Source organism: Notolepis coatsorum, assembly GCF_963971535.1.
Source record: "Notolepis coatsorum genome assembly, chromosome: 7".
Lineage (NCBI taxonomy): Eukaryota > Metazoa > Chordata > Actinopteri > Aulopiformes > Paralepididae > Notolepis > Notolepis coatsorum.
Genome location: NC_140171.1, coordinates 103,266,470 through 103,286,158, shown reverse-complemented (window position 1 = coordinate 103,286,158; position 19,689 = coordinate 103,266,470). Strand labels below are relative to the sequence as shown.

General features: G+C 42.2%; 1 protein-coding gene across 1 annotated transcript in view; it reads right to left on the bottom strand.

Moving 5' to 3' along the window:
• LOC311231933 (adenylate cyclase 9) overlaps positions 1–19,689 on the bottom strand; it is a 115,520-nt gene that overhangs the window by 22,550 nt on the left and 73,281 nt on the right. The window contains exon 4 of the mRNA XM_084318569.1: positions 11,690–12,003. Coding sequence (XP_084174695.1) covers positions 11,690–12,003 — 314 coding nt within the window. The remainder of the gene's footprint in view (positions 1–11,689; positions 12,004–19,689) is intronic.

Sequence of the window (19,689 nt, the reverse complement as noted above, 5' to 3'; positions counted from 1 at the left end):
TCAGTTCGAACAAATGATGTGACTTCGGAATATTTCCCCCTACAACGCGGTACAAGACAGGGTTGCCCTCTCTCTCCGCTACTATTTGCACTAGCGATCGAGCCACTAGCTATTTCCTTTCGCAAGGACCGCCATGTCCAAGGCATCATCAGAAATGGACAGGAACAAAGAATCTCGCTATATGCGGACGATGTCCTGTTGTATATCGCGGATCCAGCGGCCACACTTCCACGTGTCCTTCACATACTACACGAGTTTGGTGTTTTTTCTGGCTATAAATTAAACTTAAACAAGAGTGAACTCTTCCCCATAAATTCCTTAGCTAGAAATATCCCCCCCTCTAGGTTCCCCTTCAAGCTTTCCCCAAGTAGCTTCCGTTACCTTGGCATAACGATAACACATAAACATTCTAATCTCATAGCGTCCAACTTCACCCCTCTACTGGAGCGCACCAAGCAGGATTTTATCAGATGGTCATCACTTCCTTTATCACTTGTTGGCAGAGTGAACACTGTGAAAATGAACACATTACCGAAATTTCTGTACTTATTTCAAAATATTCCAACCTTTATTCCAAAGTCATTTTTTAAAGCCCTCGACAAGGCAATATCAGATTTTATTTGGAACAAACGCCCAGTCCGAATAAATAAAATGGCCCTCCAGAAGCCTAAATCACAGGGAGGCTTCGCACTACCCAACTTCTTGGTCTACTATTGGGCTGCAAATATTCACAGCATTCTCTACTGGAGCCACTCCCACTACGGACTCTGTCAGTGGGTACCGGCATGGGTGGACATGGAAAGGGCATCTTGTTCTAGAACATCTTTGCAATCCTTAGTCTGCTCCTCGCTCCCAGTCACAACCGCCCAGTATACCAACAACCTCTTAGTACAACACTCCCTCCGGATCTGGTCCCAGTTTAGAAAACACTTTGGTCTCCACGCCATGTCACAGTCATCACCTGTCCACAAAAACTTCCTTTTCCCTCCCTCTATGGTGGATGAAACCTTCAGCAACTGGTTTAAGAAGGGCATTCTGAACATTTATGATTTGTACCAAGACAGTTCTTTCATGTCTTTCACACAACTGTCCCTAAAGTTTAACTTACCAAAAACAAATTTTTTCAGATATCTACAGATACGTGATTTTGTTAAGAGCAAATTTGACCAGTTCCCCCATACACCCCCAAAAACTTTGATCGATCGCATCTTGGAGGTGAAGGTTGTAATCAAAGGCTCAATATCTAAACTATATAACATCATATCCCTATCCCTACCCTCCTCAGTATTGGCTATAAGACAAAACTGGGAGTCCGATCTAAATCATCAATTTACAGACAAAGAATGGGAAAACGCTCTTGCCCGAATACACTCTTCTTCAATATGTGCCCGCCATTCACTGATACAGTTCAAGCTCCTCCACCGTCTATATTGGTCAAAGACTAGACTGGCGAAGATAAATCCTGGCATGGATCCCACATGCGACCGGTGTCACCAAGCCCCTGGCTCACTTATCCATATGTTCTGGCATTGTCCAGTACTGGCCCCTTTCTGGACTTCCATTTTTAAATCTTATTCAGACATATTTTTTATGAACATTGACCCATGCCCTCTTATTGCACTATTTGGCTTGACACCGGAAAACGCTACAATATCTATTGGGCAATCCAATGCCATGGCCTTTGCCTCACTCATTGCCAGACGTCTCATCCTATTCAACTGGAAGGCAGCCACTCCCCCTTCACACTTACACTGGATGAGGGATGTCATGTCTCTTTTTTTTTTTTAATTTTTTTTATTATTGCAAAACAAAACTTATTAAAAGTCAGTACTCAACACACAATGTATAATTAAACTTTCAGTAAAGGTGGTTAAAATATATGCAAGTACAGAAACAGGATAAAACAAACATAGTCAATAATAACAATTTAACCGTATACAGTGTATATCCAGCGAAGTTACAATTATATAAATGTTAGTATATAATATACCCCTAATACCTATTTTCTAAAACCCTACACACATATGCTCCAGCTCAAACCCCCCCCTCCCGGACCCCCTCTTGGATAGTGCCTCCATTATCCCCCACTCCTAACCAAACATCACCATTATAGGCTAGCTTTTATTCTCTCCACCACTTCTAACCACATTGACATTTTGGATTCATTGAGCCCCAGAATTCTTGCTGTAGATATTTCTTGATATATCACATCGAGATATGTAAGAAACCACACTTTCCGGCACATTTTTTCCGGTTGAAACCAACGTGATGCGATCAGTTTTTTAGCTACTGTGATACCCGATAAAACCAATCTTTTTAGTTGTGGATTCACTGCAAACTCAAAAACATCATTCAATAGCAATACCGCGGGGTGTACAGGTATATTCCAAAATACGAGTATTGATAATTGTTGGGACACATCTTTCCAGAATGCCTTAACTGGTGGGCAGTCCCAATACATGTGCATAAATGTTCCTTCGTCCCCATTTGTACATTGGGAGCATTTGGAGTCTTGTATAAGCCCCATTTTGCACAGCCTTATAGGAGTCAAGTATGTCCTGTGAATATAGTTCAGATTGATTTGTTGATGATCCGGGTTCCTTGATGTAAGTCGGACATTTGCCCAGGCTCCTTGCCAATCAAAGTCATTTTCCAGGTCTGGTATATCCCTCCTCCAGACATTGTCTAGTTGAAGGGTTTCATACGAGGACGTTAGTAATTGATAATAAAAACCTGATACAAAACCTCCCAATGTATCTCTTTCATAGAAAAATTTGTGGTATCTGTGGTGTTCAATTGGTATGTGTAATGGAACACCGTGAGATCTCATACAAAGTCGTAACTGTATGTAAAAAAGCCATGTGGACTCGGTAAGGTTAAACTTTATGCATATTTCGACATAACTACAGAGGCCCTTGTTATTAAAAATATCCCCTAATGAGTGTATGCCTCTTTCTTCCCATACAGGGAATCTTATAGGTCGTTTTCCCATTAAGAGAGCATTGTTATTGAATATGGGAGTGTGATTATGCCATACTTGAGGGTTAGGAAATTTCCTTTGTGTTTCCCGCCATGTCCTGATTGCATGGGTTATTATTGGGCCAAATTCTCGCTCACAATGCTTGATTGAAAGTTTAGTGTATGCTATGTCTTTCAATCTCTGTGGGGCTACTATGTTTTCTTCTAATTTTCTCCAAGATACCAAAGCCTCGGGGTCAAACCATATCTTCTTCAATGGTCTTAATGTGAAGGCATTAAAATATTGTAAAAAATCTGGGACTGCCATGCCACCGTCTGCTTTATTTCTCTGTGCGGTGGATCTTTTTATGCGAGGTGGTTTGTTATTCCAAATAAATTTGTATGTGGAGGTTTGTAATCTTTTCCAGTAGCCCTCTGGAGGAGGTAACGGAAGCATTGAGCTGAAGAAATTGATTCTTGGTAATACATCCATCTTAACTATTGATACCCTTGCCTGTACTGAGTTTTTAAGTTTTGCCCACCTGTCCAGGTCGTCCTTGATTTTGTTCTGTATTTTTGTGTAATTGTGCTTCACCGTTTGTCTTATGGTGGGAAATATTTCCACACCCAAGCATCTGAAATGTTTGACCATGGGTATCGCACCTGGGAGGGTTGTCTCTTTTTTTGCACTGGTGTTAAGAGGAAGAAAAGCCGACTTAGGCCAATTTATTTTAAATCCCGATAAATCACCAAAGTTCTCTATCAACTTGAGTATAAGCGGCAATGTGTTGTTGGGGTTTTGCATGAACAATATTACGTCGTCCGCATATAAACTAATTTTATGATGTGTGCCCTTGATTACTATTGGTTCTATGTGTTGGGATTGTCTTATAAATTGTGCTAAAGGTTCTAATGATAGATCGAATAGTCCGGGACTAAGAGGGCAACCTTGTCTGGCTGAGCGTGATACCGGAAAGATATCGGAGATGAATGTGCCTGTTGTAATCCTGGCCGATGGGTCCTTGTATAGTACTTTAATCATATCAATGAAACCTTTTCCTAACCCCATCCTTTCCAATACTGCCCATAGAAACGGCCATTCCAACCTGTCAAATGCTTTCATAGCATCCAGGGATAGTATCGCCTTAGGTGTGATGTCCTCTTTGTCTGTATCTAGTACGTGCAGTATTCGCCTTATGCTTTTGCAATCTGATGGCTAATATCTTAGAGTACAGTTTGACATCGGTTCCGAGGAGGCTTAAAGGACGGTAACTACCGCATTCAGTGGGGTCTTTGTCTTTTTTGTGAAGAACTGAAATGAGTGCGGTATTTTGGTGTTCAATGAAGCTTCCCTCTTTGACTGAGTATAAGATCATATTTAGTAATAAGGGTCCAAATATGTCCCAGCAAGAAATGTACATTTCTGATGGGATACCGTCAATTCCCGGAGCTTTGCCGTTTTTCATTCCGGATATGGCCTTCTTGAGTTCTTCTAATGTGATCGGTACTTCTAACTGTTTAGCGTCTTCATCCGTAAGTTTAGGGAGAGTAATTTGATTAAGATATGTGTCTAATTTGTCTTGATCAAAGGTCGTTTCTGAGTTATATAAATCGGAGTAGAATTCTTTGAATGTATCGTTTATTATTTTGGGTTCTGTTACTAGAGCTTGTTGTTTCCTAATGGCAGTTATATCTGCACATTTTGCATTAATTCTTAGTCGCATGGCTAATAGGTGACTAGGTTTAGAACCTTGGAAGTACTGCTGTTGTCTAGTGCTGCGTATTTGCAATTCCGATTTTTGTCTGTACATTGCTTTGATCTCTGTCTTTAGAATGTTAACTTGGTTATCTAGTCTAGTAGAGTTGTTGTATTTTAAAGAATTAAAAAGCGTTGAGTAAAGCGTTTCCATTTCAGACAGTTTTGTGTTTTGATTTTTGCGCAATATGGAGGTAAATCTATCCGAGAAATCCTTGATCATATTCTTTACCGACATCCATAATATTCTGGGATCTTGCACCGAGTTAGCATTATCTTGTAGGAATACTGTGAGAGCTTCTTTAATTTGTGTAATGAATTCCTTGTTGTTAAGCAGCATCGAATTAAAACGCCATCTTGGGGCCCGGGTAGATAGTGTACCAAATGTTGCTTTCAGGATTAAGTAGCAGTGATCTGATAGCGCATTGGGTGTCATTTCCACTTCATATTTATCAAATATTCTCGGGGATGCAAAGACGTAATCAATTCTGGATAGTGTGTTGTGTCTCGCCGAACGACAGGAGTACTTGCGGGTCATGGGGTTAAGTGAACGCCATAAATCAGTTACTCCTGTTGATTTCGACCAATCTTTTAATGCTTTAGATGAATTCTTTTGTTCGCTGGAGAAGGAAAGGTAAGTTTTGTCCATCCTTGGGTTCCAAATGGCATTAAAATCCGCACCTATTATATATGAGTACTCGGGATGGTTTAACATTTCTCCTGTTAGTGAAGTGAAGAAACCCACTTCGTACAAATTCGGGGCATATACCGCTGCCAATGCAATTTTCCTGTTATTGTGTATAATCCTAGCTATAGTTATGCGCCCCTCAGCATCCGACCATACCCCTTTCAATTCGATATTTAATTTGCGTCTGACGACTATGGCTACCCCTCTAGTTCTCGTAGCAAAAGAAGAGTGACTAATATTATGGTATATGTTATCCGCTAACGTATTTATGTCTCCCTCTAAAATGTGCGTTTCGCTTAATAGAGCCACGTCCACATGTTCTTTTTTCATCAGTGTAAGCACGCTTTTGCGCTTGTGTTGTTTGTTTATCCCACCGGTGTTCCATACCATTATATTCAAACTAGCCATAGTCTATGCATGTTTTCGTGTAGTTTTTGGTAATGTTTCTGGAGTATGAAGCTACAATAGATGCACATCCAATTAATGAGGTCCCGTTGAGAGCTGAGCTTAAAAACATATATATATACAAATAAAAATCCCCTATTTTCCCCTCACCCAGAAAGTCGAACATGCCTGTGTTCCAAGAACACATCCTCCGCGATTGACTTTCTCCCATGGTCCACCGGATTGCCCAAACTGAGCATTGTAATCCTAATTTTCCTATGCACATTGCCATAGGATCTAACATTTCCATTCTATTGCAATAGAATGTCGCTTTTGGTCTTGCACCTTCCCTTACTGTAATGAAGTATTGTGATAAATAACCTAAAGATAAAAATAAAAAATAAAATAAAAAAAAGAGAATAAACCTTTATCGACATATTCCTTTGAACCCTCCACCAACGTGTGGGGGGGAAAAAAAGGAAAAGATTGTAGAGCAATATTGACACCTTAATGTGAAGAACATTGGAAAAGAATAATGTAAGTTAAAATATATTTAAAAAATATAGAGTAATATTGACACCTTAATGTGAAGAACATTGGAAAAGAACAATGTAAGTTAAAATATATTTAAAGAATATAGAGTAATGAGAAGAAAAAATTAAATAAAATAAAAATCAATGGAAAGATATAGATAAGGAATAAGAGATAAATAATTATCAACGTGGAGAAGCCACTAGAACCGATTTAACTGATTAGATAAGATAGAAAAGCAGCGCCTTTTAGCGCTTCAATGTGCCTTTAATGGAGTGATTACTTAAATTGTTAGAATAACCTTGCTGTGCTCATACGTTTATGTGTGGTTAATTTTAAAGTATTATTAAGGACTGATTGCACTTCATTTAATTTATTATCTGCTATGTGTATGCACACCGAATGTTATTGTTATAGTTGTATGCTTCGTTGTCATGGTGCCTTATATTCTAGAAGGTTGTAGAATATACTAGTGCCTAGACTATTTTACATTCCAGAATGATCTAAGAGACCCAGGGCATTTGAGCGATAAACCCAGAATATTCCAGATAGATCTTTTTGCATTGATATTTATTTGTCCCCTCAGAGACCAGAGACTGAAATTATAATGTATTATGAATCGTATTATACACAGTACACTTTGTTATAGACGACTTGCATATCGTTTGCTACTTTGATGAGCACAACAATGTCATTCCAACACTGGTGGAATGACCTCATTGATGAACACAATAAAGTCATTCCAACACTGGTATATATTTAGAGAGAGGCTTAACTGATTCCGGCATTTTCGTCATGCTTTGGGTTATTTGCTGCATTTTGATTCAGGAAATCCTCAGCTTCAAAGGGTGTAAATGGACCTGACCTGCGGCCGTTATTGCCCAAGAATGATAACAGCGCCGGATATGCTAGCCTTGGCTTGTAGCCGGCTTTGTACAGCTTTTGCATCACATCTTTGTATGGTTGACGTCGGATGATGGCCTCTCTGCTCAAATCTTCGTAGATAAATATTGGTTTATCACCATACTTCAGCTTCCCACGTTGGTTGCGAGCATATTTGATGATGTCATCCCTTGTTGTAGTTTTCCGCAGAGTGACAATGATGACTCTCGGCCCGTTGATACTTTGCCCCTGGGGACCAATTCTGTAAACTTGTTCCACTTCTGGCACTTTGTTTGGATCGGAGTTTTCCAAAATCGTTGATAACTCTTTTGGAAAGTTGATGTCTTCGCAGTTCACTGCTTCATCAAGCCCCACAATGCGGATGTTATTCCGCCTGTGGTAACGATGGGTTTCTAGTTGCCTCTCCATCACTTCGTTTTTAAGCAATTTTATTTCCCTCCGATATTCCTCTTTAGCTCTTTCCATCTCTTCTCCCATCTCTGTCAAGCCACCTTCGTTCGCTTTGACTGCTTTTGTGTTTTCTGTCACCGAAATCTCCACTGTCGTGATTCGCACGGACTGCAAAACGACCGCTCTCATAACCTCTTCGAATTTAGTATCGATGTGTTTAGCGTGTGCGACCAAGTGTTCTTCTACGTGTGCTTTGAAAGCGACCATCTGTTCTTCTACGTGTGCTTTGAAAGCGACCATCTGTTCTTTGATCAGGATAGTCAGAGAGTTGAAGTCGGGCTGTGCAACTGAACTGCTTGTGTCAGTTGATGTTGTTGGAGCAGTGAGGGATCCGATGGATGATTTTGCTATTATCTTCTCAAAATCGCCTGCTTTTTCCTTCACGGTATTTTTTTCTGATGTTCCTGTTATGTTGTCATCTGTTGTCTCCCTCTCGGGGACAATTGTCTTTGGTCCCTCTATATTCCCCGCGCCGGGGCTCACCAACGGATCTGCCACAGCGTCGCCTGTCATTGTCTTTGACCGAGTTTCAATCTGCGCCGTTAGCTTTGCCGTTTCTTGTTTCTTTCCCGTCTTTTCCTTATCCCTAACCATGTTGTCTTTTGATATAGTTAGTAGAAGGTCTTATCAATACATACGATGTGGTCTAGTCTCTTTTGGTACTGTCCAAATAAGGTTTTTAAACGAAATTAACGATAACGGGAGCGGAGCTATAACCAATTGCGTGCGCTACATATTGCAGCTAAACCGGAAGTCGGGATGTCATGTCTCTTATACATATAGAGAAAATCAGATTTACTACACAAGGCCACACGGATATCTTCCACAAAACATGGCAGCCCTTCCTATCCCATTTCAAAACCCATATGACTCCATCCAATCTTGGGACCCCATGACCCCCCTCCACCCCCTATCTACCTTCATGACACTGCTAGCCCACGCATGGCTAGGGAGATGGCATTGTGGTGGTCTGCTAAGGGTGTTAAATTTACTCTCCATTTTATTTGTTTTACCATCTGGAAATGACGCTACTAAAATGGAGAGTAACACTTATATTATATATTATTATTACGGTATGTATATATAAAAATATCTCTGTTTTATCTTTGTTTTATTTTAATTTGACTTCATTTTTCTTTTGCGTAGCTTTGTCTGCCACATCTGTATTTTTGTTTAATTATTTAAATGTCTATTTTTTATTTATATCTCTTTTTTTCTTTTTTTTCTTTTTCATGTATGTTTGTCGTCGCCCTCACTGGGTGGGATGGGTGGGATTAGGGGATAGGAATGAGGAAGGAAATGGAAGTTGTATAATTTTGATAACTGATATGTATAAATATGTACTAATTCTTCCAATAAAAAAAGATAAATCTAAAAAAATATATATATATTTCCCCTTGTTTTTACCGACAACTACACTGTGCAGTGTATTGAGAAGGGACCCTATTAACTGTTACACCGCTGAACGGCACGCTGGGTACAGGTATCTAGCTAGCCAGGTAGCATAAGAGTCTGTTAACAGCTGAGAGAACAGAAAAGAAAGATGAAGAAAGAGACTTGAGAGATGTTACATGGTGGGACGGCTGGGTGGCGCCGCGGACTAAGCGCTCGTCACCAACGTGAGAGACACTGGTATCAAATCCGGCTGTCAGCGTTGCCTCCGGCTTGGCCAGCCGTCATACTGGGAGGGGAGTTGATGGGTGGTAATCTGGTTGTTGTAAACAGCGACTCCTACAGGTCGGTCAGGGCGCCTGCACAGCGAGGAAGGGAGATGGTGAGGGTAGTGTGAGCCTCCCACACGTTACACCTCGCCAATGAGAGTCCGCGCTGGCAGGTGAAAAGAAGTGGCTGGCTGACTCTGCATGTATCGGAGGGGACAGGTGATAGTATCTATCAACCCTCCCTAGACGCCCAGTGGGGGGACACATGCGAGCAACGACCAGGAAGCGGAGGGGGGAATTTGCATGACGACTAAATTGGGATGGGGAGAAAAACACAGAAAAACAGGAGGAGAAAAAGTGGATAAAAAAAAAGAGATGTTACATGGTAGCAACGTTTTATACGTTTGCCATGTTGTTTCACTAAGTTCACACATTTCAAGTAGGGCTGCAACTAATGACTAATTTGGTAGTCGACTAATCTGTCGATTATTTTTTCGATTAGTCGACTAATCGAAAACCAATGTAAACAAAAAAAACAATTATTTTTTTTAACTACCTATCTTTGTGAAAGTGGCTTCTCAGCTCTGGTCCAGCTGAAGACAGAGCAGAGGAACAGATTGGACATTGAGCATGACCTCAGAGTTGCTTGTCTACCATCACCCCAGACTTTGAGACTCTTGTCAGGACCAAACAACAACATCATAACATGATGATCCCATAGCAAATTAAAATAATGACTCATGAAACATTTGAATTTGGATCTTAAGCCACTTTAAATGAAAATGTATTTGAAGAACAATACAGCAATCACTCATAACAAGATAAATAAATTAAATAATACAAATTAAAGTGGAAGTGTACTTTAAATAACTAAAAAGATAATAATAAAAAAGAAATAACTAGCAGCATCTGCCCCCAGCACCGCGGCTGATGGGGCTGTAACTTGGTCCAGGACCAGGAGGGTGACGTGGAACAGCTGTAAGGGGAGAGGGGGATGAGTCAGATCAGACAGACTTCTAGGTCTTTTGTTTGCTGTGTGTGAGAGGAGTCCGTGTGTGTATGTGTGTATGTGTGTGTGTCTTACTCTGATCGCTGTGTGAGTGAGAGGAGTGTGTGTACTGTGTAATTTGTGTGTGTGTCTTACTCTGATCGCTGTGTGAGTGAGAGGTGTGTACTGTGTAATTTGTGTATGTGTGTGTGTCTTACTCTGATCGCTGTGTGTGAGTGAGAGGAGTGTGAATGTGTGTGTGTCTTACTCTGATTGCTGTGTGTGAGAGAGAGGAGTGTGAATGTGTGTGTGTCTTACTCTGATCGCTGTGTGTGAGTGAGAGGAGTGTGTATGTGTGTGTGTCTTACTCTGATCGCTGTGTGTGAGTGAGAGGAGTGTGTATGTGTGTGTCTTACTCTGATCGCTGTGTGGGAGTGAGAGGAGTGCGTGTGTAATGTATTGTGTGTCTAGTCTGATCATCATCTCCCTGCAGGGGAACAATGTTTTCAATGTCCAAAATTTGCTATGGGATCATGATGTTATGATGTTGTCTGGAACCCTGAGAAGCCACTCTCACAAAGATAGGTAGTGCAAAAAAAAAAAAAAAATTAAATAAAGTTTTTTTTTTAATGACTAATCGACGCAACAATTTCTCGTCGACGATTTTTTATAATCGACATCGTCGATTATGTCGACTAATCGTTGCAGCCCTAATTTCAAGCGTCAGTGATGTAACTTTCAGAATGAATGCTTTCCGTTCACCTGGTCAGCTAGCGTTATCTGTTAGATTGTTGGATTATCTCACGTTCGGTATTACGTAAAGGCAAAACCATACGTTAATGTGGAAGCTCAGATGCTTCTTCCATCCTTACTACTCCCTACTATTTTTTTGTTATGTTTTAAGTGCATAGCAAAAGGGCAATGTGCAATCTACAATTAACGTGCAATCTATTCCTGCACTTTACAATACAAGTGTATTGTATAAATAAATAAAATGAGCACATTAGCACTCTGGCTCTGGCAAACACTTGGTACCTAAAGCACTTTAAACTTATAGTCTCCCTATTTCCCCGGTTTGTCTCACCACATCGTTCATATTGTCATTGTCTGTTTCATCTTATTGTCTGTTTTTTATGGTTGTGAAGTTTATGTACATCTGTAATTGTCTGCTCTGTTAACATCAACCTGCAAAAGGGACTACAGATGGAAACTAGCTATATCTGGCATATTTAAAAGAAAATGTTCATATGTATTGTCCCTATTTAAAAAAAAATATATATAAATAATTGATACTTCATAATTGGCTTGAAAACACTTTGATGGAAATGTGGCTAGAGACAAATCAAAGTGTTATCCTCCAGCGTCCTGACCTGTCCTCCTTGATGACGTCCACAAAGTGGACGTCGCTCTTCTCCCGGAAGCTCTTGGCCCGCAGGGGGATGAGGGTGGAGTGATCCATGGCTGCTCCCGCCGCTCCCGTGCCCAGGCTGGTGCCGGTCCCCGTGCCCGCCGCCCCGGTGCCCCCTGCCATGCCCAGGCCGGTGCCGGTCCCTGCACCCATGGCGGTGTTCCTCTCTTTCTCCTGGAGCATGTCGCACAGGGAGCTCTGGCTGGCCCGCACCGGGTCCTCCACTGGAGGGCTGAGCAGGCCGTTGGCTGCCCTGGGGGGGTGGCCCAGAGGAAACTGGAAGAGAGGAGGCAGAGATGGGTGAGTTACGTGGGAGGGGGTTATGGGGGGGTACAAAGGGGGACAATAATAGATGGTTAATTCTCTAGACTACAACCAAAATCGTGGCATATGCAAGCTCGTATTTTACTTGGTCAAATTATTGCGAGTTAGGATCAAATAAAATAAGATATTCCTCTATTGATCCCCACAGAGCTAGCCTTCCTAACCAGCTTGTTCGATTTTTGGTGTCCCTTGAGTTGATGTAGCCCCCCACCTGCATACAATGGCAAAAAAGAGGACACTGGCTACTACAGACTGGTAAAACAGGTCTATTGCGCCCATTGAAGGACCTGAGACCTGAGCCTCCTCAGGAAGAAAGAGTTGGGGGGGGGGGGGGTCAAATGGTTACCGTAATTAAAACCAAGATGCAGTCATCTAATCTAATTTTTTGTAAGAGTATATTTTGATATATTGCACTGGTATTGCTCATCTTTTTATTATAGTTAGGCATGTCTATCTACATAATAACACAGGATCCATGAATGGAGTAGGCTTCTGGTAACATAGTCTAAATAGAAGTCAGGGAAACAGAATGCACGTATCAGAGCCAAGACATCTGTGAGGACTATTGCCTAGCCTACTGAACTAATTCACTAATTCAGTTGACTAAAAACGACGACACAAAATGTAGTTTGCAAAATAAAATCTTGCTAAACATTTATTCAACATCAACTTCAACGTTAACACTGTTTACTTGCTAGCTAACAGGAACTTGTTTGCCGACAGGAAAGTAACAAACATAATTGTAGAACCCTTATCCCCAACACATCATTCCATGGGTGAATTATTGTAATGTTCTGGGGTTTTGTGTGTCGCTCTAGTTGTATGGTCTTAGGGGCACCACTGTTATGCTGGGGGTGTTGTTTCCCCCCGGGAGATATGAGAGGACAGACCGGATGGTACATTGTTGTTGTGAAGTTGGCGTATTAGCAGGTAACCCAGGCATGCGTTGGTGATATCAAAGCTGGTTGCACAGTGTTTTAATGACGCCACGTGCATGTGCGCTCCCGCGCATGCGCATAAATGTTCCCTCGCATACGCACAGACTAAAGACAGTGCCTAAATGCCTCTACGAATGGAATGTAACACATTTCATTCACAAGTTTTGTGTGAATGTATCTGAGAACGTATTTGAACACACCTGACGACCGGCGCTATTGTTATGCAAAGTAGCCAGGTGGGTACTTAGCGAGTTGGCGCATCAGTCGAGTGCAGCGCATTCCTGTGTGCGTGCGCGTGCTTATGCTCACAGAGCCGGTTGCACGGCGTGCAACTCCGTCCCATGAGCAACGCATCCCTGCAGGTAACTGTGTTGTGTATGAAAAGGAAAGTATCAACCTGTAAAACCCCATATTGAGCTGGAAATAAAGCACCATACAGAAAAGGAAACTCTCCTCTTTCTTCCCTACATTACTGCATGACGGATCACTACATTATGTTGATCCACCACAATAGAACACATTAAATAGCTTACATAAGTCTAACCAGCTAGCACTACAACCAGTGATGCGTTGCTCATGGGACGGAGTTGCACGCCGTGCAACCAAAGTTGTGAGCAGAAGCGCGTGCACATAGGAATGCGCTGCACTCGACTGATGCGCCAACTCGCAGTACCCACCTGGCTACTTTGCATACTAATAGTGCCGGTCGTCAGGTGTTACATTCCATTCGTAGAGGCAATTAGGCACTGTCTTTAGTCTGTCCTTATGCGAGGAAACCTTTATGCGCATGCGCATGCACGGGAGCGCGCGTGCATGTGGCGTCATTAGCGTGCGTGCAACCAGTGTTGATAATGAGGAACGCAACACTGACTACAACATTAGCTTTTTTTGTTTAGAAAAAGCTCACGCCAACTTATGAGGCTGTAACCGAGTGGCGAGACTAAACAAAAAAGACTAAATCGAAACTAAACAAAACAGACTAAAACAAAAATGCTCAGACCTGTAGTTGACTAAAACTTTACTAAACGAAAAATAGATAAAAGGTGACTAAATATGATGAAAACGAAAAAGAGCATTTGAGACATGACTAAGACTAAAAAAAAAATAGCTGACGAAATTAACACAGAATAAGGGGAGAGGAGAGAGAAGAGAAAAGAATGACGAGGCATGAGAGAATGAGAGATGCAGAGTCACTGAAGGGTGTGGATGATGGAGAGAGAGAGCACTTTTTACTCCCGTCTCAGCCGCCCCCGGAGATATATATATATGTAGAACCAAATCTTGTACTGGCGCCACCAACTGAGAAACTTGGTCGCATCAGAGGGACTAGTGAAAAAATTTGAGGAGCACTCTAGTGACAATAGTGGCAGTCGTCTGGTAATCCGGAGGTTCCCGGTTCGATTCCAGCTCCTCCCGGGCAGCGTCCTTGAGCAAGACACTTAACCCCTAATTGCTCCCGATGAGCAGGTTTGGCACCTTGCATGGTTGCCTCTGCCATCGGTGTGTGAATCTGTGAGTGAATGGGTAAATTGTGAGGAATAAATTGTAAAGCGCTTTCGATAAAAGCTGCTATATAAATGCAGCCATTTACCATTTACCATCTAGAGGGGGCCTGCGCTAGGCTTACTGTGGGAGTCTGTGTTACCGGTGTTACTCTGACATGTTTGCACTGCTTGCCCACCGCTCCCACCAGAGTATGCTTTCAATAAAACCCATTTAGGTAAGGACAATATAACTCCGGCCACGGTTCTGTCTTTGGATGCCATGAAGGCATTCAATAGACAAGAATGGTCATATCTTTGGACGGTACTGGAGGCTATGGGACTTGGAAAGGAATTTATACACATGATTAAAGTGCTCTATGCCCAGTGGTGCAGTGGTCATGGGACGGGGTTGCACGCTGTTCCATCTGCTTTTTGAGCAGAAGGACGCGCACGCTCAAGCTCATACGCTCAAATGTGTTACATTCCATTCCTAGAGGCAATTAGGCATCGTCTTTATTCGCGAGGGAACATTTATGCGCATGCACGTGACGTCATTAAAACACAGTGCAACCCCTTATGAAATCACCACTGCACCACTGTCTATGCCTCACCATCAGCAATGATAATGACAGGCAAAATATGCTCCACACTCTTCCAGGTCTCTAGATCCTCTAGGCAGGGTTGTCCTCTGAGCCCCGGACTATTCACGCTCTCCTTCGAACCATTAGCCCAATTCATTAGACAATCAGAAGAAATCGACCCTATAATAATCAATGAGACACCACACAAAATTGCTCTTTATGCGGATGACTTACAAATGTTTATGGAGGATCCCTTCCAATCAGCCTCAAAGCTACTTAATATAATTGATGACTTCGGTAAATGATCAGGCTTCAAAATTAACTGGCCCAAATCAGCTTGTCTACCTCTTAATGAGTTGGTCATTAGCGGTGCAACTACCGGCTGACATCCCCTTAGTTGATCATTTTAAGTACTTAGAGATCTTTCCCACACTAAATCAGACAACTAAATATAACTTCACAGGTACATATAATAAAATACACCAGGATCTGGATAGATGGTTGAGCCTTCCTAACTCATTACAGGCCCGAGCATCCATAATTAAAATGAACATACTACCTAGGATACATTTTGTTAGCTCACTGCTCCCCCTACCTCATCCAATAGACCACTGGCGCAAGACTCAAACTATGATATCTAAATTCATTTGGGATAACAAACGCCAGAGAATCAAAATAACTACCACTCAATGTAGGAAACAGGATGGGGGCTTGGCAATCCCCGATTTTAAGTTATACTTCTGGTCTTTCTCGCTGAGGCCCCTGATAAACTGGTTTGACCCTGAAATTGCTGTGTCTTGGCGTTCCTTAGAAGCAGCAGCGGTCTCACCACAAAGATTACAGGATGCAATATACTCCAATACCCCTATATCAAAATGCCAATTACGATATGGACCGATCATATCCCACGTGATTCAAACGTGGCGTAATGTAGAGAGGTCTTGTGCGCAGGGGCGTAGCTGGGGGGGGGTAGATTAGGATGATTCCAAGGGCCCAGCACTGGGGGGGGGCCCAGAGAACACTATTATTATCTTTTTATTAATATGGTTTTATTATTATCCTAAAGTAAGTTAATGTAGTTGAGTCAAAAGTATAATTGCCTGTATTAAAGAAAAACGTCACAAAAGAAACAAACAGGTGCTTGTTACTTTGTTTGACAATATGAGCACCCCTCCCTTCTTTCATTGCATGGTTCAGTCCACATACACAGCAGCGCACAGGAGTAGGGGATATCTGCAGAGAGCACAGCGCACAGCTTGAACAGTGTCAGAGTGACAGGAAAATGTCTACAGCTCATGTTTTAGGAGCTCAGAAAACGAAAGAAAAAACATCAGCATTGCAAGAGTCACCAAGTATTTTCACAAGAAAGGTATTTATTCACAGAACTTGTTTTGAAGCCCATAACAGCTTGGCCAACATTTTGTGGCTGATGTTAGATGATTGATTGATTGAAAACTTTATTAACAGATTGCAGAATGGGTACAATACAGTACAGCTCAATACACACAATTGTTAAGGGGATGCAGACCAGAGAAAGACTTTCATCTTGTTTACATCAGGGTCCCCCATTTTCAATTCAACAGCTACCTGTTGCTATAAAAAAATTAGATGAGTGTAGATGAGCCCAGTGCATTTGTATCCAGCAGCTATGCCCTTTTGCTATGGCTAGCTAACCTAACCTGTATATTGTTACATGGTAACATTGCACTGCTCTAATGCACAGATGCGGCTTCAGGATCAGTACCCCTTGTCCCCTTCCCTCAGGCCAGCTCCCAGTTGAAGGAGAGGGAGGTAAGCAGCAGGGCTTGGGGTTAACAAACAGATTTTAAAATATGCTTACCATGCATGCATTGAATACAACTTTAGGTAATATTCACATTTAGTTACTCTAGTTCTTCCAGTAATTGCAATACCATTGACCACTGGCACATTAAATTGAGGTTGTTACAGTAGCTATAGCTAGATTTGAGCAATTGGAAAATATCTATACAAATTATTATTATAACAATTAAGAGATAGCTCGAGCTGTACTGTGTTATTACTATTATAGGACATTTTATAAATCATGTACACTATGGATACTCGAGCAAGGCAGCCAACGAGGAGAGCAGAGGTGAAGAGGCAGATAAGTACCAGTACAAGAAGAAATTGAGGACCATGAAAGCAGCACAGATGAGGAGGAAGCAGCTATGGACAGTCAATGTCAGGGACAACGTGGGGCTCAGACACAGGATTCCACAGATACTGAGCCACCTGTAGTGGTGTCTGAGGTAGAAGATCTGCTATTGAATTGAATTGAAAACCTTTATTTATCCCCAAGGGGAGATTCAGATGTCCATTACAGCATAACAGAAATTTTAAAACAGTTCGTGGAAACAGTTAATACATAACATACACTTATTAGTATGTGTTAAAAACAAGATGGACAAATACATAGGGATAAAAAGAGCTAAAATAGGGCTAAAATAGAGCTAAAAGTGGTGAAAAGAAAAACAAACAAGTCCAATCATGTTAAATAATAAAATTAATTGGTTACAGTCCACAACCCAGCTCCTCCAGTCCACGGCAGTTGGCCCGTCCTGGCCCTGCCTGGTTGTGGAGCCTGATTGCCACCGGCACAAAGGACTGCCCGAAGCGCTTTGTGGTATGTCGGGGGGGATAAGTCTGTGGCTAAACGTGGACCGCATTGCGGTCAGCTCATCATGGAGGGGGTGGCAGGGGTTCTCAAGGATAGCATACAGCTTCCTCCTCGTCCTCCCCCACCACCTCCAGACTGTCCAGGTCCGCTCCCACCACAGAGCTTCCTTTTTTGACCAGTTTGTTTATTTTGTCTGTGTTGGTGTTGCCCCCCCCCCAGCATACCACAGCGAAGAAGAGGGCACCAGCAACCACAGACTGGTAGAACATCTGCAGCAGTTTGCTGCAGACATTAAAAGACCTGAGCCCTCCCAGGAAGAACAGTCTGCTCTGTCCCTTCCTGTAGGGCCTCGATGTTGTTCGTCCAGTCCAGTTTACTATCACTTGACCCAGGGTTGTTCCCAGCCTAGTGCGACTCAAGGTTCTTTGGTAGACTATTGCATTGGTCCATTCATTGAAGATGAACGCAATGCGACATCCTTTACTAGGCTCACCCACCAACAGTGCAGGTGCTGAACTGCTGATCCGAATGTATAGGTAAAAACCATATTATGCGTTTTTATCAATAAATAAATGGCCAAAAAAATATCGGCTTGCGCTCTAACGCGCGTTCGCATTAATTGGGGGCCTACAAATACATTCTTTCATGGGGCCCAGAATCTACAGCTACGCCCCTGCTTGTGCGGTTAAATGCCCGTGGCACCTCGACTCTCCAATTTTTCATAACCAGCAACTACTTGTTGGGCACAAACCTGTTAATATTCCTCAATGGGAGAGGAGGGGAGTTCATACTCTGGAAGATATATATGATAAAAATGGTCTTCGATCGTTTCAGGACCTAAAAGAGTTTTATGATATACCTGGCAAATCATTCTTCCTCTACCTACAACTAAGGTCGACGCTCAGGGCTCACAGTGTGCCGTGGGCTCAGGCGTTGCACCCACACCCTTTTGTCTGGCTTATCGGTGACAGGACAACCACAAGAGGGTTTGTCTCAGATTTGTATACACTTTTAATCAAATCCACATATAAAAAGTGTCTAATGTCTAATGTCTTTTGTGTTGGTTGTGTTTTTTTTTAAATTTTTTACTCTGTATTTGATATTTAGTATTTATTAGTTAAGTTTTGATATTCTGTATTTATTATTTCTAATGGTCTTGTCATTATTATGATTATTATTGTTGAAGTACTGTCCTGTGATGTCCTGTGTATTATTGTTATCAATGTGTTATGTTGTGTTGTTTAACACGTTAACCGCCGGAACTCGTCATTCCCCGCCATGCTCATTCCGCCGAGGACGCCTTAACTCGTCTTTGATGTCAATATTTCAAAAATCTGTCATCGAAATCATATTTCCTTTCCGGGGCCCTGAGACACAAGTGTGATCTCCTCTCAACTCTCTAGCGGTTCAAGAGCGCCATCTGGTGGCCGATCGGCAGATCGCCAAACGGATATTAACCTTTGAACCAGTAGTACTCATGCAAATGTGGTCCGGCCACTCTCTATAGCTCCCATAGCTCCATCTTGAAACACTGGATAATAGATTGCTCGCCCTAACTCAATAAACAACGTTATTTGGACGTATATACTATTATACAACCTGGAAATGGATCGGGCATTTCTACATCCCATAATCGAAAACGGTCTACTCCACGCTGATCGTCCAACGGCGCGAGGAACATACGGTAAGATTCAGCGGTATATTCTAACGTGTTCAATATAAACTGCTATGATGAACATATGACCCACTCTGGATGAATCATCTAACGTTGCCCACGGAATTATAAACGATCCCCCGCCAGGGGTGCAGTCGTAATATGGGCGGAGGCCAAACGGTATCCTATTATTATGCAAAGTCTAGGCACTTATCACCTAGACTTTGCATAATAATAGGATGCGCGCACTTCGAAGCCCAAACGCCGTTTGACCGCGGTTGCCCAGCACTGCACCACTGTCCCCCGCCCATCCGGTCATCATCAGATCATACGTAGATCATTC